This window comes from Laccaria bicolor, genomic scaffold (assembly GCF_000143565.1).
Source record: "Laccaria bicolor S238N-H82 LACBIscaffold_3 genomic scaffold, whole genome shotgun sequence".
Taxonomy (NCBI): domain Eukaryota; kingdom Fungi; phylum Basidiomycota; class Agaricomycetes; order Agaricales; family Hydnangiaceae; genus Laccaria; species Laccaria bicolor.
Genome location: NW_001889874.1, coordinates 2,560,124 through 2,579,516, shown reverse-complemented (window position 1 = coordinate 2,579,516; position 19,393 = coordinate 2,560,124). Strand labels below are relative to the sequence as shown.

Below are 19,393 nucleotides of genomic sequence, written 5' to 3'. Positions count from 1 at the left end.
TGGATATGAGAGATGCTCCTTTTTACAGCCATTAGGTTCCGTTTCATGCGTGTGGTTGATACGCACCGAAAGCCGAATGTATCTGGCGCAAACCTCTCCTGATTCTGGTACACTTCTTACAGCGCGTCGAAACGTGGACAATTGGACATTCTTTTCTGCGCCGAGGATCCTCTTAAATTGTGTCAATAGTGACCACCTTCTGATAAAGGGAAGGCAACATACCAAGGCATCACAGTACCCGATCCAGAACGCCCTCAAAAACTCTTCTGACCCCTCAACGCCGTTAAACCGCCTTTTTGCTGCCTCCGCAATGGCGCGTTCGTATGTCGCCTGCGTAACTGACAAGTCTGGATGTTTGGCTTGCCTTTCGTATCTGATGTAATCCGCGTATGATTCCAGTGAGTAATTGGATTGAGCCTGCAGCATATTAGATTCTTCGAGAAATCTCCAATATGGAAGAAAGCTTACCAGAGCGGATTCTAAGCGCTCCCTGCGATTGTAGGCTTTCACGACTTGAGTGCGTATCTTGGAAGCGGCCACCATGAGTTGCTCATAATCTTGTGGAGGTTGATAGTTTGTGGTGAAGGAAGAGTAGGATTGGAAGGTTTCATCAGAATCTTGGGGAGTGTTAATGAGAGATTGTAGGATGAGAGGAAAGCAATTTACTTGAATGTGGTTGACGCAATCGATCCAGATGTAGCTGCTTTACGTGCTCTACGAAAGCTGTCCTGATTGAGAGTCAGTGTTGGGATTTGAATGAATTTATCCCAACTTACTTTTCTGGTCCTGAGGCTCCTTCCAAGACCTGCATCTCCCAGTCACGTTGTACGTCCCATAGCAAATGGCTCTAAACGGTAAAAATAAGCACAAATCTGATATGAGCGGAGGTAATGACCTGTGTTAGGTGTCCAAGACCCTTGTCAACGACATTAGCAATCGCACCACGCGTCCACTCAGTCGAAAACACGTCTTCGAGGTCGGCTGGCTTGAGTTCCTCTCCTAGATATCGTGCATGGTTATCGACCAGAAACTGGAGATGTTTCTGCAGAATCGGTATTGCTGTTCATCGTTAGATTCAAGTAACGTGCGAGCACGACAGACGTACAAAGGTAATCTGCTTCTGCACGGTCATACAGAGTGAGGAGCTCGTCGACGCCGTCCGGGGATTGCAAGTTGACTGAGGATTCTTTTGCTTGAATGAGTGGCAGCCATACGTCATCGCCTACAGCGAGGAATTCGGGCATCATTTCCAAAGCTGACTGTGCCTCTGCTTCCATGCCCTGAAGAGACTGAGCCAAACGAATGTGCTGCGCATGGAGAGAAGCATTGTACGAGTCCTCTGCGATCTGGTTGAGGATGTTCGCGTAGGCTTCCAGGGCCTGTGATTCGTCGTCCATGGCAGAGTCGCGTTTGTCACGTGAGTGCTATAATGCCCTTACAAGCCGATCTAAGCTTGGACCTCTCTTTGACTACACTTCCAATGTCGTATACCTCTCTCTCTCTCACAGGCAACGTCTCTCCTCTCTCAGAGACTCTTCCAAACTACCTCTCCTGCTAGTTGCATCACTTATTGTGATTTATGGATGTCTCAGGCTGATCTCCCCGGTTCTTGCACAGCCAACGTTATACTGCTTGTCCCTACTTTTGTTCAGTTCCGCTTCTCCGACATGTCGGATCCGTTTTCTCTCCATTATCACTTCCTTCCATTCTGGTGGCGACCCCCTTTATAAGGTTGGTGTCCTGAGAAATTCCGGAGGTCTTCCTTCTTGATATGCCGTCCACTCTTAGGCGGTCTCAGCAGCGTGCGCTGACCTTTAGTCGTTCTTTAGCAAACACGATCAAGTCTAAATTATTATCCTCCTCTTTGTGCGTTCCCTGCAATATCGTTCCTTTGTTGAGTCACTCAATCGTCTTTTCAGCTTCCATCACACTTCCAAACCCCCTGTGGCTCATGATCACCTCCGCCACTCCAACGATATCAGCCGACCAAGACACCTTCGACGTACCCAATATCATACTGACATATCCCATTCTCACCAACCTACTCACTTTATCCGTCGACTTCCTGTCGAAATCCTCGCCCACATCTTCGTACTTGGTTCACAGCAAGACGCTGCGTTTCCCATTGCAATCTCCCATGTGTGCAGGGCATGGCGCTATATTGCTCTTCGTACACCTTCGCTATGGCGTTGTATCATCCTCAGTCCCCATGAGCAGATGTGGCGAGAGCGAATACATCGTGCGCGTGCCTGCACCTTGGATATACGGCTCATCACCCGCGCCTCATCTAGGCTAGGTCAACCTCGGACGGTGGATGTTGATCCATTTACGGTCCAGTGGCACATGCATATCGTCTTACCTCATATCCAGCGGTGGCGTTCTCTCGATATCGAGTTCCCAGAGTATGCACCGTTTCTCTGGAAAGCGGCTCTTTCCAATCTATCATATGGGGCTCCAGCAGCGGCTCCCCTTTTGGAAGATCTTTCACTTGTATATCGTGATAACGATGATGTGGATGAGTTTTGCTTGTTTTCGGGATACGCCCCTCGACTCCGTCGAGTTACTTTGGACGGAATCAGGCTCACTTGGCTTCCCTCGCTTTTCAGCAACCTCACCTTTCTCGATTATACCCATCACGGATTTACGACAGGTTATCAAGCGGTTCACGACGTCATTTCCATTCTTCAGGTCTCTTCTTGCCTTGTCGAGCTAAGACTGGCATTTCCCCCAAAGCGCACTGCATCTTTACCGTCCTGGATGGATTCCGTCACACAACGCGTGACTCTGCCCCTTCTAGCCTCCCTCCACCTCCGAGTGGAAGGCGGGGAAATCCCTTTTGAACTGGCCCATCTCGTGACGCTCATGTCAACCCCCTCACTCACCTCTCTGCGACTCATCGATCCGAGCCGCGGACATCATCCCTTTCCTCAATTAAAGTCCTTTTTCTACGTTTATGCCTTACCTCCCTCCCTACGCACTCTGTGCATCGAGCATGGGTGGTACGATCATCGCATGATATCGCCCATGGCTCACGCTTTGCCTAGGATACGACAGATCATCGTGAAGAGGGCACATGCGCCTGAGCAAGTACTCACTATCAATCGAGCAGCGAGTAAGCCGAGCAATGATTTGAATTTTGGGCGGGCAGGCAGCGCTTATAATAACAGACATTTACGAATCCATCGGTTGGACGTTCGGTACCTCTCCAAGTGAATTCAATCCATTTTCATTCGTTTTATACGAACGCTTTCTTTTATTTACTTACACTGTATAAATTCCCCCCTTCTTTTATTTACTTACACTGTATCAATCCATCCCCCTTTTGTAGCTACGGTACTTCTCTACCCACTTTCAAGTTGTATATTTAGCACACCTGTATTTTTACGACACCTTGGTACATTAATGAGCTTTTTTAATTGTACGTCTGTGCATGAGATCTAAGATCCGCCAAAGAAATACAGTACCTCGAGATATCATATATCAGAACCCTTCGAATTTGTGGATGTCGCCAACTGAAGGCTCGCGGTAGGACGACTTGGTTTCCTACAAGCGATGACCAAATTTGAGGTTGAACAGTCCTGCAATTTTTGACATGACGTTCCGAGACCAGAATGATTCCGTCACGCGCGATGGATATGATCGACAAGATACATCCGCAAATCTCTGCCTCGCGGTTTCAACCAAGTTTCAACGCGCTCGCGGAACGTTCCACAAAATAGGATCAATCTAACCAGAAACCCCCTTTTCGCGTGGAACCCTGGGTTTCTTCTGCATTTGGTAGAAATCCCCCTTCCATCAGTCGATGGGTTATTTTGAGGAACCCCATGTCGGAGTTAAATTCCTAGATGCCGACGCGTGTCGCGCTCAAATTTAAATTGATCTTGGCTCCCCGGGTCATGATGAGAAGAGAGCGCGACGAGTTGAACTCCATCATGCACATCCCTTGTCGCACATGTATCGTCACGCGATGCGACGCGCCCACTCGACAAGTGGTTACCACGGTAAATAATATTGGTTCATGGTCTACACAATGCTACAAGATGCAAACAAGATGAGGGTTTGGACGGGTAGCTATACTTACATAGATGTAGGAGAGCGGGAGTGGTTTAGGGATGCCACTGCTCCCTTCCATAGTCCCTTGCTACTTGAAAGGTTGATGACCCCCGCCGCCAACTTGAACTTATGCATGTGCATGTGGTGGACTTCAAATATTCTGAGCTCCGCTTCTTGTGGAAACAAGGTTTCTACGCAAGCACTTTGGAAACCCTGGGTTGTTCAGGGGAAACCAGGGTTTCTGGATAGTTTAATCCCACAAAATTGGCTCGACATTTGATGCTTTGGGCGAGGATTGAGAAGGTTTTCATCAATGTTTCGAGCAGTAAACCGCAGCCACGGAACAACCACGGACATTTTGGACCGAACTCGTCACGTCCCTTTCAAACCTGAGCGTGACCGTTGAAACGTTGAGCTGCCTTGAGGGAGAGCATCAGACGTCGTAGATATCATATATCTACGCGTCAATGTGAAAATCAGAGTGTTCTTTGCAGAGTATTCTCTGTACTCAGCTGTCGTTGAAAGGCAGCGGAGGACGCGTCGACGCGTCGATGTCAGGAGCCGTGAGAAGTTGAGGTAGTTAGCCGCCAAGGGCAGCCTAGTTTAGTCTCATCCATGTTGGGACTTTTCACGACATTTCCATCTTCCCTCTCATGTCCCGCCCTTCCCGCCGACAAGTCCAGCAGCAGCAACCTCCACCTCAGCAGTATGCGGCGGTACCACAAAGCCCTTCTCGCGTACCAGGTGGTTCAGCAACGTCCCACACCAGCCAACACCACTACACTACCCCACATCCGAGTGGTCCACGTCCTGTGCGGACATCATCGGCCAGCAGCAGTAGACAAGGTCATAGAACATCAGGAAGAGGTGCCATGGTCATGGGTGTTGCAAGTGGGGCTATAGGGTCGGGTTATGGCCCATATTCAGTACGTCGTGCACTCTGCTTTTGTCCTAAAACATAATGACCTCTCTCCGCAGTACAATCCGAATCAAGGCAGGGATAATGGAGTTTATGCCAACTCAAGATTTAGTGCTACGCCATCCGAAAACTCCGTCGCAACGCCGCCTCAGCATGAGCAACGGGCTCCACCCGCCGCTCCTACAACAACGTTGCCTCAATATATGTGGGACAAAGACCCTGACCTCGACGATGCTCTGCATAACCCCGATCAAGGTCGAGACCGGAATTTTACTCTGTTTTCGCTGCGGGGTTGGGTAAACGCCATAGCAATCGTCGTTCTCATAGCGGGCCTTGTTACTCTCTTCGTCGGATATCCCGTCATCAATTATTACAGTCATCTTCCATCTGCTATCAAAGGCTATAATCTGGGCGGAATTAATGGGACAGGACAAATTCCCGATCTTCCCAACCTTCCAGGACTGATCGACCCCGACACACCAGCATCAGCCATGACTCGCACAGGTTCAGACGGCAAGACATACAACCTTGTGTTTAGTGACGAGTTTAACACGGATGGCCGCACGTTTTATCCGGGAGAGGATCCTTTTTGGGAAGCAGTCGATTTACATTATTGGTGAGCGCTGGGCACGTTGACCGCGTGTGTGTTTTGCTCATTCCCGATAGGCCAACAGGTGACCTCGAATGGTATGACCCAAGTGTATGCTCTACTCTTTTTTGACAGGATCGACTCTCCCTCACTCATTTGCATTTAGGCTGTTACGACGAAAGATGGGAAGCTGGTCATCACCCTACAGGAAAAGCAGAACCACGACCTTAATTTTATGAGCGGTAAGTCTGCCCACCCACTGGTATTGCTCACCAGTTGATCTCGTGTCAGGCATGATAACGTCATGGAATAAGCTATGCTTTAATACAGGCTATGTAGAGGTGTCAATCAGTATGCCTGGGTCCCCAACTGCTCCAGGGTTATGGCCTGGTAAGGCTTTATTTCACGTTGCCGATTAAAAATAGAGCTAACGAAACTATCTTGCAGGTGCCTGGACACTGGGTAATCTGGTTTGTCCCGCTATCTGTTTCCCAAAACCATTACTCAACTGTTTTTTCTAGGGAAGGGCAGGATACGGCGCGACTACCGAGGGAATGTGGCCTTACAGTTATGATTCCTGTGATCTTGGTACCTTCATCAACCAGACCAGCAAAACCGGCGTACCTGCAGCAGCTGCGACTGGTGGTGCCGGAGGTTCGCAACTAAGTGGACTTCCTGGACAGCGTTTATCTGCGTGTACATGCCCAGGTTCCGACCACCCCGGTCCGAAGTATAACGTCGGAAGGGGTGTTCCCGAAGTCGATATCATTGAAACCCAGATAGATGTTAGCCGCTTTGTGGGCCAGGTTTCTCAAAGTTATCAATGCGCTCCCTACAATTACCAATACAATTTCGACGGAACCTCGCCAGCAACGACTATCTACGACAGTTCTGTCACGACACTTAACTCTTACAAGGGTGGTCCACTCCAGCAGGCAGTTTCGGCCCTGACAGACATCAGTTCGTCGGCCTACGGTGGAAACGGCTACGCAACGTATGGCTATGAGCTTTGGGCAGACCCGAACCATAGGAGTAACAGTTATATTACGTGGTACACTAATGGGAAGCCTAGCTGGCAAATCACATCTGCGACAGTAGGGCCCGACTCAACTTCTCAAGTGAGTCAGAGGCTTATCCCAGAGGAACCCATGGTGAGATTCAATTGTTTTTTTTTGGGGGGGCCGGGACTGAAGCATTGGGATATTCAGTACCTTATTCTCAATCTCGGCCTTTCCCCATCGTTCCAAAAGCAAGATTTCAAGCATCTGGTATTTCCCAGCCAAATGTTTGTTGATTATGTCCGCATATATCAACGGCAAGGAATTCAGAATGGAATCACCTGTGACCCTTCAAACCGCCCCACAGCAAAATACATCTCACAGTAAGAAGATCGATTAGTGGCGTTATGCACTGTCTTAACGATTCTTTTAGGCACCTAACGGCATACAGTAATCCCAATCTCACGACATGGGGAGCAGCGAATTTTTCTTTCCCAAGAAATTCCCTTTACGATGGATGCTAATTATCACGACTCACGACCACCACACGACTACGACCACCATCATGATCCAGCCAAGCTGGCCATGCCTCAGACCTTGTCTCAAATACCTTGGGAAAAACTTTGTTATTGTAGCTCACGCACCACAGTCTGCTATCCGCCCCTGCATAGCCCTTCATACATTATCATCCGGCACGCACAGTTTTTTTTATCAGCTTTGGACTATTTATTATCTATCTTCTGGGGGACTAGGGTTATACTTTTTCTTCATCACAGTTTTTTTATATCCCGAGCATTACATAGACAATGAGTGGAAGGACGTCAGTGTTGAGGGGAGCAGAGTACTTGAATGTACATATATCGGTAATGTATGACCCACTCATTGACCAATACTGATAATGAGGTGCCATTTTGGGACGTGCCGACCGCCCCTTGCATGTCTTCTCCACACCTTTTGCAACGACCTCACTCATGACAACCAAAACTGAACGTTCGGAGATCAAAGGTCTTCACGGTATAGAATCCTCCTCCAGATCGTCCGTCAATAACAATTACCGAGACGCGTCGAACGGGACTCCAGTGTAAGTGCTGCTCTTCTACGCAGAAGCGCTGCTCGAACAAATCGACATTTCGTCAGATGGAAGAAAAACCCTACTCTTATCCAAACACCTGTGAATGCTGTGAGTTTGAGGCTATCATTACCTGCCTTGATTCTCACCACCTTCTGTAGAAGGGTAGACCACAGACGTCGGCCGCTCAAGTGCTTAGTCAAGGAGGGAATCCCAGGGGGGGTGGCTTCACCGTAGCAGTGGGGAATACAACGTCACGTAGAACAATGACGGCGTGTCCACCTCGAAAGAAGATGAAAATCGACGAAGATACCACATTCGGGGGGAACGTTCGGCGGAAACAACCTAAAGGTAAGCCTTTGCATATCTTTTTCTTGCTCGCCATCTGTTTAACATTTCTGTTACACTGTTGCGTAGAGGGACGCCCCGTGTTGGCCCCAGAAATTATTGAAGTCGACGACGAAGACCTCCACCCTTCTACAGATGATATGCTCCTGCGTTCTCCCCGCACGTCAGGACTTCGTTCTACGATCCAGAATCACGACACCCATTCATCTAATCACGCTGAGTCCAGCCGCGCCTCGATGTCACGACCACCACGCTCGGGGAATGTTGTTGTACCAGATGGGAAGGATACGGAATGGTTAGAACGCAAGATAGACCCAACAGACGACGACCCCATTGCCCTATTTTCAGACGAGGAAACGAACCTACCCAAAGGGAAGGTGAAAAGTATTGTCAACACGATTGAAGCCAAGTCAATACCTCAAATTGATTTGCGAAAGGTAAAACCACATATGAAACCAAGAACTCAGTTGAAAGTTATGGTGCGTAAAAGAACTTCCTTCGGGATTGGTATTTCTTCTAACGAACACTCCCTATATTTCAGCATTCGGAATCGACCACTCCACGCGACCATATAGCGACATCGTCAACAAACTTCTTCAATCGCAAGGATTCCAAACAAACCAGGGCCACTCCAAGAACTTTGCCCGTCAAGGAATTCTTCATTGGCACTAAGCTTTGGGAGGATAAACCCTCCATTTTAACCTGGTCAACAACAGACTGTATCGAGATTTCGCATGGCGGAATACCACAGCTTAAAGCTTTTGATGTTCGAAGTAATTGCAGTTCAGTGACCGTACGTCGCGTGCACATCCGGCGAACAACGTCTCATATCACACACAGTATACCGTGAAGTCAACTCCGTTTTCTGGAAATGAAGCTCCAGTCGTAAAATTGGATACCTTCAGCGCGATAAAACGGATCAATCACAAAGCTGCCGACGCATTCAAATCAGGCATGTACCCATTTCTTCATAGATTGGCTTTCGCTCACCTGAAACCCGCTAGGCGCACCGTTTTCGGGATCTATCGTTGTTAAGTTTGATACCAGCCACCCCGACTGGGCGCCGTCTTCATATCAAGCCTTCACTCAATGGTTGAGCAAACATATAAACAAATCTGAGAAATTATCGTGAGTAATATTTCTATGTTGTCTGTGACTGATGCTGAAACACAATCAACTATAAGGGGACAAAAACCAACTGACTCAGTTTGGGAACAGCAATCCAATCACAGTTGTCTATTTTTTAGGCCTACCGGTGCAAGAAAATCCAGTAACTCGACAAGAAAAGCCGTTGCGACCACTTCTTCTAAGAAGCGTGCAGCGCCAGATGAGTCTGCTAGCGAAGACGAGCTTGCTACACCGCCGCGGGCAGTGGAATCCAGGGCAGCTTCACGGACATCTCGTCGCCCAACTACACCTATTGAAATCGCTTCTCCACCTGGGTTGGTGCACATTCTTGCTACAGTCATTGTTTCGTGCTCATCTTTTCATAAAGCAATGTGGTCGAAGTCGCAGAAGCAGGGCCTTCAAATTTACGTCGATCAACGCGGCGTTCTGCAGCTGCTGCGCAGGCTCCGCAAGTCGATCCAGATGAAGTGTATGTAATACTTTTCCATTTCGCTTAATCCAACTCACATTATCTCAAGTATCCTCGTGTATCCTCATGGCGTTCCTGGCGCCGTCAATATCACCAACGCCGACATGGGACGTTTAGATCCAGGAGAGTTCCTTAACGATACCCTGATTGAATTTGGATTAAAGTGGGTTTATGCTTCTGAGTTTGAAGCACAGTGGTGACCCCTTTGCATAGGCTATGGCTGAGAGAATTGGAGGACACCGATCCCGAACTAGCAAAACAAATTCACGTCTTCAGTTCTTTCTTCTACAAGAAATTGAACAAGAAAAAGTGTGTGTCGGTCTTTACGTTGTTGGACACGCAGTGACGATCTTGTCAGCTTCCAAGAAGGTTACAATAGTGTTCGTAAATGGACCTCAAGGTTTGATTTGTTTCAGAAGAAATACATCATCGTGCCAATCAATGAAAAGTTTGTGGCTAATTTTTCGCAAATTCAAATCCTAATTTTTGCGCCAGTCTCCATTGGTACTTCGCCATCATCTACGAACCCGAGCACGTGCTCCTATCGCCTGCAGCTCAGCGTCAAACAAGGAGCCACTCAGCTCCAAAACCCACTAGTAAAACCGTCGAAACGATCCCTACTCAGAATAACTCCCCTATAGCGGACCCTGATGGCCAGAGAGGGCAGACTATGAGTGAGACTGAAGTTGAGGAGGGCCTACATGACTTTCAAAGTTCCTGTTCAATAACAGCCACCAGCGGGGACTCCTCGACGACCACAACAACTCCCCGGGAACAACCCACGACGGCGTCTATCCAGGGCGCAAATCGCGAAACCCCCTCCTCCGATGTAATTGACATCGAGATGGACAACCCTCTTGTCGAAGAAGTCACGGATAGTATGGATCATACGCCAAGTTCCTCGAAAGCCCGCTCTCCTTCCCCCATGAAAGAAGACGACTCCCGACAACCACCCTCTGACAGGGAAATTGAGGATGTCCAAGATGCCCCAGGTTCCAATGGTGTTTTCAACTTTCCACGAAGGGACGTCTCGGCGTACCTTGTAGGAATTCCGCCAAGCAAGTTTTATGCGTCATCGAAGAATGTCAAGGATAAACCGAAAGAGATCGATCTTGTTCCGATGGAAATACATGACGATGCCGAAGAACTGTACGAATCTTCGGCTGGACAACCACAGTAAGGAAAACTCATCAATTTCATGGTTCAATTTATGTTGTTATCCCAGGACACATATAATCACTCTGGATTCTTTGGGTGGCCCTCATAAGCAAGCAGTAAATCAACTAGCCAAGTATCTGAGACTTGAGGCCAAAGACAAGAAAGGCATTGACCAGCCTAGCAGTGCTACTGGCCTCGTAGCTGCAGTGGGTACCAACAATATGCTCTGCTAGTGGTTCGCTGACATTGGCGAAGGTTCCTACACAACCAAACTTCTGTGACTGTGGCGTGTATCTACTGCACCTGGCGCAGACATTCATGAAAAACCCTCAACATTATTTCCAAATGACACTTGTGCGCTTTTCTGTTGTTTATGCTTCGCGTCGCTCATACGCCTTGCGATAGGCATCCTCTAACAAGAAGGCTGCGCATTCTGCACGTCGACTTGACTGGAATGATTCTGAAGTCGGCCAGTTCCGTGAAAATATGGCCCGTCGCATTCGGGAGTTGTCTGGGGAGTGGAAGCAACTGAAGGAGGAAGTTCGCAAAAAGGAAGCAGAGCAAGGCAAAGGCGACGCAGAAGCTGCTTCAGAGTCCGACTCGGAGGTCGATATCGTGGAGGTGGAGACAATTCCTCCGAGGGTTCGGCCTCGAACAGGTCGACATGGACCGGCAGCCCGAGTCAGAGGATGACGCTGCTAGAAGGTTACTGTATTTACTGTATTAATATCCTTATTTCGCCTTGGGCATTGCGACAAGTACTTATAGATTACTCATATCATTAACTCCTACTTACTGCATCTGGAATCACATTGTCATATGGTTCCGACTTTCATCGTGTTTAGGCCCTTTTAACCTGAGTAAAACTATTGCGTAGAAGGGAGCTCACAGTGCCAGAGGCACGAAAGTTACACTTCCAACAGAGTTACACTTAAACACCTCCAAGAGAGTTACAGCCTAGCAGTGACATCCACACAGGCGCAACCCCATCCTCCTCGCATCCAACCTGCATTCCATTGTCCTTCAAGATGTAATACTCTCTTCCAGGCGTCTGAACGACGGCCAAAGCGGGATGAAGTGCTTTGCCGGCACTTGTCGTAAAGTGGACGCTTTCTACATGATGATGCCTGCGTTGCGATAATATCAGTGAAGCATGGCATAGAGTGAAGCGTATGGCCATTACGCGGGTAAGAAGAGATTGATTTTTTGGTGTTTCTGCTGCCGCGGATGTTGCGATGGCATATCGTTGAACTCTTGCGCCATCTCTGTCAAAGTCAGCCATGAACCGCTAACGCTATTAGAGGTATCAAGAAATGTTTGCTGTTTGAATCTTTGAGTTTTTTGTTACCTGTTGCTGACAATGCAAGCAAAAGTATAACGCCTGGCGACAACTTCTTTTGAAATTCCTAGTTGTCCTTCATTGCGTATTCTCGACAACCACAGCTTACTGATTCCCCGGTCGTATTCCTCATGGTTTGTCCATTGTAAATGTTCGAGCAGTGTCTTGGGGGGTTCCGCAGAGTTTTCCAAACGCTGTGAAATGTAGGCTGACCAGTCAACACGAAGAGAGCTCGAATGTCGGGTCGGAGCGAACGACGTTCGAATGGATTCCTCCGGGATTTGGGGAAGACCAATAACTTCACAGGTAGACTCCAGCACATAGAACACGCTTGTGGATGACGATGAACGGATTGTGATTGTCCATATTTCGTTCAGAATAGCCTCTTGTACGTCTATAATTATTCCCCAGATGTCTGGTGAGTCGCGGCTGTCCTCTTGCCCGATGGAAACGAAAAAGAAAAATCGTGTCATAAGGAATCTGGAAATTTCTCGTGAACATTTTGGCTAAGGACTCGAAATTAATCCCACCTGATCGCAATCACGATCTGTTTATCATGGTCAGGGCTAGACCATAGACGATCTGTGATGGTGGCCTCTTCCAAAGCTTTTCCGAGGAAAGAGGCGCCATATGCTGTCTTTCTCGCCAAAACCTCCTCTTCGCGAGAATGAAGATATGGCCAAAAGTTGGTCATGCTTGCAGGATGTTGCTTGATCAGTGCGTCCAGTCGTCGTCCAGGAAAGTACAACAAAAGCTGATGTTTAGCGGCCATGTACGCTTAGCCCCGAAGATCTAGTTTAATGCCCCATTTGGTGAAAATCTGCAGTAATTCAACTTACCAGAATACCGGAAGAGACGCGAAACTTGGGCACATAGTTTGAGGTCACCCTTTGAAATCGCACAGAGTGCCAGTGAGAGTGTTGGGACACGTCTCCGTTGCGACACTGAAGGCGGAAGAGAAACAGGATAAAGCTTTATAGATTTTGGTCTTGGAAAATCCAGATGGTTAATAACTGAGTCGGATGAGGAGGTCGGGCCCTTGGGTTCGAGCTGGCCCGTTTCAAGAGTCCGAGTTGAAGCCGCTTTGACGACTTCAGATTGTTGATTTTTCAATAACAATGGCTTGAAGCGCTTCCCGGATACACGAGCAGCAGAGACAGAAGTATTTCTTTCCACGAAGCTTGTGAGCGCCAAACTCTGGGGAGCCACTACAGCGATGACGGTATTCGAAGGCTTCCGGGGTATATCGGGGACCTTGAAGATAGGGTCGACTGAAATGCGCGGGGACGCATTCTTGGCTTTCTTAGAAGGGAGTGGTGGTTCACATAAAATCAAAGGACGTTTCGAAGTGGCCGCCGAGATTCCGCGCCCATCCGAATCGGCGTCAGTGAAATGAACGGCAGGTCCCTCAGAGACGGAGATCTGCGCCAGGGTGTCGTGGGCCACGGCCTGAAATGAGGGTGGCGACGCTAGAAGCCTATCCGCATCACTATGGTTGCTTGGGATTGTCGCAGTTTCCGATATCACTGGAGGAGCTTTCTTTGCGGCGATAGAGGGATTGTTCGCAGACGTATCAAGAGGTTTTCCACAAGGGGATGTTGATGCGATATTCGTGGGTTTCCCGTTTGTTATTGGTGGTACAGCACCAGAAATTGCATCGCAGGTAGTCCCTAGGTTCTGATGGTCAAGCAGTTTCTGAATGATTGCGTCCTTGGGTAACTTTGAGTAGCCAGTGATATGCTGTTCTTTACAAAGTGCTTTCAGCTGTGGTACAGTCAATTTCTTGAGGGACGCTAGAGAGAGCGGTGAAGACATTTTGAATGCGGAGGGTTGCTTGGGAAAAGATTCATCACGGCAACGGGCCGGGGTCAATTTCCCAATGTGGATGATGTTCACAGCGCTTTGCCACCTCTCGACTAGCTTGGTGAACCTTGGTCCAAAGGCATTGGCTGCTGCCATTGGCAGACAGGCGTACTTTTTCACGACGTCCAGATCCGACTTGGGTACCCTTTCAAATCGCTACGCTCAGCCATGGCCGTCCTCGAAGGCAATGAATCTGACCTCATGCAATTGTGGGGTTTAATCACCCAGTTGGGTGAACAGCTCAGTCAGAATCAACACAAGTCGGTTTCACTATATAGCCTGACTGGGAAGATGAAGGTTTGGTTGTACCCTCAACAAATGTTCAGCTTGCTCAAAGTGTGTTAGGCACAGGCCACCAACGTGAAGACGGGTTTCGTTCTTCGTCGGTGCGTCACTTTTACGTCCGCGTTTTATGTTTGAGACGAGCAGCGATTGCCGTAGGTTTAACACGGATAAGACAAAAGGTATTCTCTCCCATCTTTAGTTGCGCGAAGTAGTTGACGGTGGTCTGTAGAGGAATACGAAATGGAATTGGAACGCATGAACGCCACGATGATGACGGAAAATTTAGGTTTACAACACGATAACAAGCAGCTCAACGCTCTAATTAAAGATTTTGAACAAACGCTGGAGACCCTCATGAGTTAAGGATCCAGTTCCATGGCTTTGATTTGTACTACTAACGATAGACTTTTCGTGAACAGGTACCTTTCGCAATCGTGCCGTAAGTTAAACACATTAAACCTCTTGGATACTGACCCTCAATTTGATTTCAGCGTGACGTTCAAGAACGCGAACTTTCATTGATTCGGGAATATGAAAGCAAATTAATTGCACGCGAGGAAGAGCATAGCAAAGCAGAACTGCTCTCCAACACAGCTATCTCTGCATCCATCGCTCACCTTTCTCATCTGTTGCGGCAACTACTACGCTCCGTGGGTGGAGAAGATGCTGAATCGCCAGATACCCGCATCGATGACGACGAAGATCGAGAACCATGGTCAGCGGTGACTGCTGCTGACTATGCGCTGGAAAGAGATATTGAACTGGCTCGCCTCGAGAAGGAGAACGAAGAGCTGAAGAGAATGATGGGATTGACGCCGCCACAACCTCGCCGTCCCAGTGCAGACCCCATTCGTTCGAGTTCAGCAATTGAAGTTCGACCTGTTGTGGAGGCCGTACGCGCCCCTGGTGTGCCGAAGCCTTTGGGCGTTCTCGGCCCATTTGGGACTTACAAGCGAATGCGTTCTCCAGGATGACTGCTTTGATCAGCCCGAGAGAGGTGTGCACATATTATTACGGTGTCTAAGAATCAATACTCACAATTTTGATAGATGCATGGTGAGGTACCTTGACAAGAACCAAAACCTGTGAGCGTGAAGGGGAGATCGGTCTGGTCAAGGTCTGGCTACGTCTGGTCAGAGGTTCTGTGGCGATGAACTTCACAACCAAGCATCAATTTGATGTACCTTCCCAAGCAAACCTGGGGAGGTTGTACGCAGTTGAACATGTAGTTGAGCTGTTTATGAGCAGGTTGTACGCAGTTGAATATATAGTTGAGCTGTTCATGAGCAGAAACGTTCATTAGAGAGCATTCAGGGTCTCGGTGCTAACCGATATTGGTGAAGGCACCAAAAATTATGCCCAGATCATGTGTAATTGAAGTTGAGCAAGGCGTGCACGTTGTTCTCTGTTCGGTTTTTTCTTTCTCTCCAGAGCCTCTTGAGGCTGCCTCTTCTATTACCGCGGTGACAACGGGATAATGTCAGGAGAATCGACGGTGTGGCGTGATGAAAGAGAAGGAACCACGGTCAGTGACCATCACTTGGATTTGAGAATTGCTATCAAAGGACTGCTATCGGGCGCTGCTATTTCTAACCTTCTATATTATAGGGCTTGACTCGTATTCCATACCCCACTGAAATGTCCTCCCCTGTCTCCCCTGCCTCTCGAGCCACCTCACCCGGTTTCTTTTCTATTCGTTTCGGTTCCGTTTCACAGCCAGATGGGCAGCAGGCTTCCCAAAAAGCAAAGGGTGGTGATTCACAAACCAGTTTAAAGAACGGCAGAGCCTCAAAGTCGAGCGACAAGGGGAAAGAGCCTTTGAGGGGTGACTCGGTATCGCTTGACGAGTCCGTAACTTCCAGTAAGTACGGTTCCTGGGACGTTCCACATTTAACGCTAACTATGATGTAGAATCCACAAATGGCGGCCCATCTAATTCCCATTATCACACTTCGTCCCCTTTCACGTTGCATGACCGGTCACGACCCGCAGAGAGTTCTATTCACGGAGCTAGGAAAACTCGGGGGAGTCTTCTAATAGCTGCGTCGGATGCATTTAGTTTCAAATTTGGGAGACGGAGACCTTCTATCCGACAAACGCCTATGCCCATCATTCTCCCAGATGTCATTGAAATCTGTGCACCACGGCCAGACGAGGAAGTGGAAGAGCGAAACAGGCTGCGTGAGATGGCGGCACAGGCCATTGGTCTCGGACCCTTTATGGTCCAGCCGGAGACACATTCTCACGAAGGAAGTACTGAGGAGGACGAAGGTAGCAGCGAGGTACCGAATCCAAGGTTCGATACCCCAGAGATTCGGCGGCTGGGTGATGTGAGAAGCTCGGAGTCTACGCCGAACATAAGCGGGAGGTCCCCACATGGTTCCAGCCTCTCTGTTGCTGTTCCCTCAGCTCTTTCTCCGGGTCGATATCGCTCTGGGTCAATGCTTGCGCATGCACGAACGAATTCCACGACAATGGCCCCTATCCCTCCATTCCCAACCAAGGCATCATCCTTGACTGCCTTTCGGCAGTCCACCGCCATGCTTCCGAAGTATTACCCGCCTTCATCTCTCCGAATCTTTGCGTTGTCGAAGAGCTGGAAGAGTCGATTTCTCGTTCTATCGTCACCCACCACTTTATTGACCAGAGGCCAGACCCCTGCTGTTTCCCACTTGCATTTGTTCAAATCATCAAATACGGAAGAAAGGGAACTGGAAAGGTTGGAGATCAATGAAGATAGTGTTGTGTTTGTGGCTGAAGATGAGGTTGGGGGCCGTCGAAATGTGATCAAGATTGGAGGGGTTGATGTAGGTGCGATGAAAAAAGAGTGGAATTATGAAGAGGGGGGCCGTACGATGTGGCTTCTTCAAATAACAGACTCGGTGGAGGCTCAGAAGTGGATCTCAACCATAAAGAATGCTATTCTGGGCCAGAGGTAAGCCAATTTGACAACGTCCAATCCTCATACTAAGCGCGATTTGATAGAACTGTACGAGCTGGCCTGCTTCCAGGTACCAGTTACGGAGGTATCGAACCTAGGGGTGATATGGATGTGATGCTTTCTATTCGCGCACAGGGATTGGTGACCTCGCCAAGTGCAAGCCCTCGTCCAGGTCCTGATACTCCACCACAGACGATTTCACAAGGAGACCACCATTATGCCTCGTCAATATCCTCCCATTCTGTTCGCTCTCAGAGCACTGTCCCAAAACTGGCTTCGCCTGGTGCAGTATCAACTCTGAAGGGTTTGTTCACAGCATCCCGGCCACGCTCCGCTTCGCGAGCGGCCTCCATCGAGTCAGAGCGCCAGCAGGTCGATCGCGAAGTCAATGATGATTCTTTCACTCGTATGGGAAGCAGTCTCCTCAACATGATGCGGTCAAACACACCCGATAGTCAGTCAGTGACGCCTCCAGCGAATGGAGGGGCCAATCGACACACCCTACCGTTTGCTCCCACTCCGCCTATTGGCCACCCTATTGACCGCAAGATCCTTTCTGAGCGCCAGCCCCTCCAATGGGTGACAAAGGATCCTCCTGGCGCCCCCAAGGATCGAGCAAACAGGACCTTGTCTTTGGGAGCCATGTCCCTCCAACCTCCTCCAAGAAAACGCTGGACATCAGTCGGTCCAACAATTATCACCACGACACCTGAGGAATCTACCACCAAGACACAGGTCAATGGTATCGGTGGCTTTGCTAATACTTTCGGTCACAAGTCTTCGTATGGTCGATCTTCGCAGGAGAGGTCTTCATACGAGAAAGCCGAGACTGAGCCATCTGGCAGTCCGACAGATCTTTCGGAGTTTTCGTTTGGAACGCCCGAACAAAGGCCTCGCGCGCCGTCATTACAATCAGTTTCGACATATGCTTCGGGGGAAAATGCTTTGAGTGCAGAACGGTCAAGTTCAAGTACAAAGAGGAGTTCGAATGGGAAGCGATTGTCACGGCAGGGCTTACCACACAGATTAACGCCGCCTAGTGGCCCTCCTCCAGCTATTCCACCAACTCACTCAGTAACGAGACTCCATGTTCATCCGTATGCAGCCGAAATACCTCCTAGTCAAACTTCCTCGTCACACTCCGTCAATAGCCAAAGGAGTATCGTCTCTAGCCTCCCCTCTTTCTCAAAAAGAGCCTCGGGGTCATCTTTCCGCAGTGTCAACACATCTAGCACCACTCAATCCCATAGCAGTTATCACAATACCTCTGCACCCCGACCCATGAGTAGTCATAGAACATCAATGCCTCCCCCTCCTCGCCCTGCCCCTACAACCGCCCTTCCACCAGCACCTGACCAAGATTCCCTCAAGCCCCCCGAGTCGGCTGCAACAACAAGTAAATCACCATTCCGTAGTAACTCTGTCGCACATCGTACATTCAGGCTATCGATGATTGCACCCAAACCACCACCATCCAGTGTCTTGCCTCCTCGCCCCGACGAACCTGATTATAAGACCCATCGCAGGTCTTCCAGTGGCAGTAATACCCGCTCTCAGCTGGATTCCATTCCAGCATCCCCAATACCCCCGCTGACTGTATCACCCTTTCCCCCTCCTGCCGGGCCTCTGCCGCCGACACCCGCCAATGCACCGTCGGATGCATTACCAGCACCAACGTCTCGACATACTTCATTCAAACAACGGTTGCGCATTCTCAGTGCGCCTTCACCCTCCGCAAACGTTGCACCAACACAAATTTCACGACCAACAACGGCCTCTTCCATATCACCGATGTTTACGACCTCACCCCCCACCACGCCGATAGCTGAAAAGATCACGTTGTTTCAGAATGATCCGAGCTTCCTGCAAATGCATACGCCTGTCCTGCCCTTCATGCCACCTCCTCGAGTATTCACCCCTCCGTCAGAGCAATATGCTGAGCTTATATCCTTATCGCCTCCTCCACGGAGAGGCTCCAAGCAAGTTCTAGAAATCGGATTAGAGAGTCCAGAATTGCTTTGTACACCAACCGAGAAGCTGGAAGGGGAACCTCGATTGTTGTCCCTTTCACGCCCTGGCTCGGTTATCTCTCTTGGAGTTGTGAGTATGTAGATGTCACTCATGTTCCTCATTCATACTGCCTTTCTTTCTCATCTCATGAACCTTGTCTTTGGGATGGGATGGATTATTCTCGATGTATAATCAGTGGTTTTCATCTAATTACCTCAGTTGTG

At 49.0% G+C, this 19,393-nt stretch overlaps 6 protein-coding genes across 6 annotated transcripts; 5 read left to right on the top strand and 1 right to left on the bottom strand.

Annotated features, from left to right (window-relative positions):
- Nucleotides 1–1,771: 1,771 nt before the first annotated feature.
- Nucleotides 1,772–3,421, top strand: LACBIDRAFT_292626 (uncharacterized protein; the record flags this gene model as incomplete). Its single annotated transcript, XM_001876283.1, has 2 exons — nt 1,772–1,866; nt 1,920–3,421. The coding sequence occupies 2 exons, from the start codon at nt 1,772–1,774 to the stop codon at nt 3,211–3,213; spliced, it is 1,389 nt and encodes a 462-aa protein (XP_001876318.1). The 3' UTR covers nt 3,214–3,421.
- Nucleotides 3,422–5,175: 1,754 nt separating this feature from the next.
- LACBIDRAFT_230398 (glycoside hydrolase family 16 protein) lies at nt 5,176–7,083 on the top strand (the record flags this gene model as incomplete). Its single annotated transcript, XM_001876282.1, has 8 exons — nt 5,176–5,588; nt 5,639–5,672; nt 5,728–5,803; nt 5,853–5,951; nt 6,009–6,031; nt 6,083–6,712; nt 6,770–6,942; nt 6,993–7,083. 8 exons carry the CDS (start codon nt 5,176–5,178, stop codon nt 7,081–7,083), a joined length of 1,539 nt encoding a protein of 512 aa, XP_001876317.1.
- A 447-nt stretch (nt 7,084–7,530) lies between these two features.
- On the top strand, nt 7,531–11,424 carry LACBIDRAFT_309247 (uncharacterized protein; the record flags this gene model as incomplete). The annotated part of the gene is made up of 16 exons (XM_001876281.1): nt 7,531–7,640; nt 7,697–7,739; nt 7,790–7,979; nt 8,046–8,455; nt 8,518–8,769; nt 8,817–8,928; nt 8,981–9,104; nt 9,161–9,418; nt 9,472–9,573; nt 9,623–9,736; nt 9,787–9,882; nt 9,932–10,021; nt 10,069–10,749; nt 10,799–10,937; nt 10,987–11,085; nt 11,137–11,424. The coding sequence occupies 16 exons, from the start codon at nt 7,531–7,533 to the stop codon at nt 11,422–11,424; spliced, it is 3,108 nt and encodes a 1,035-aa protein (XP_001876316.1).
- Nucleotides 11,425–11,662: 238 nt separating this feature from the next.
- Nucleotides 11,663–14,029, bottom strand: LACBIDRAFT_309246 (uncharacterized protein; the record flags this gene model as incomplete). Its single annotated transcript, XM_001875875.1, has 5 exons — nt 11,663–11,858; nt 11,915–12,025; nt 12,080–12,550; nt 12,601–12,847; nt 12,910–14,029. 5 exons carry the CDS (start codon nt 14,027–14,029, stop codon nt 11,663–11,665), a joined length of 2,145 nt encoding a protein of 714 aa, XP_001875910.1.
- Nucleotides 14,030–14,101: 72 nt separating this feature from the next.
- On the top strand, nt 14,102–15,192 carry LACBIDRAFT_309245 (uncharacterized protein; the record flags this gene model as incomplete). The annotated part of the gene is made up of 6 exons (XM_001876280.1): nt 14,102–14,230; nt 14,279–14,319; nt 14,375–14,397; nt 14,448–14,576; nt 14,638–14,657; nt 14,710–15,192. 6 exons carry the CDS (start codon nt 14,102–14,104, stop codon nt 15,190–15,192), a joined length of 825 nt encoding a protein of 274 aa, XP_001876315.1.
- Nucleotides 15,193–15,856: 664 nt separating this feature from the next.
- LACBIDRAFT_309244 (uncharacterized protein) lies at nt 15,857–19,271 on the top strand (the record flags this gene model as incomplete). Its single annotated transcript, XM_001876279.1, has 3 exons — nt 15,857–16,079; nt 16,130–17,153; nt 17,204–19,271. The coding sequence occupies 3 exons, from the start codon at nt 15,857–15,859 to the stop codon at nt 19,269–19,271; spliced, it is 3,315 nt and encodes a 1,104-aa protein (XP_001876314.1).
- Between the last annotated feature and the right edge of the window lie 122 nt (nt 19,272–19,393).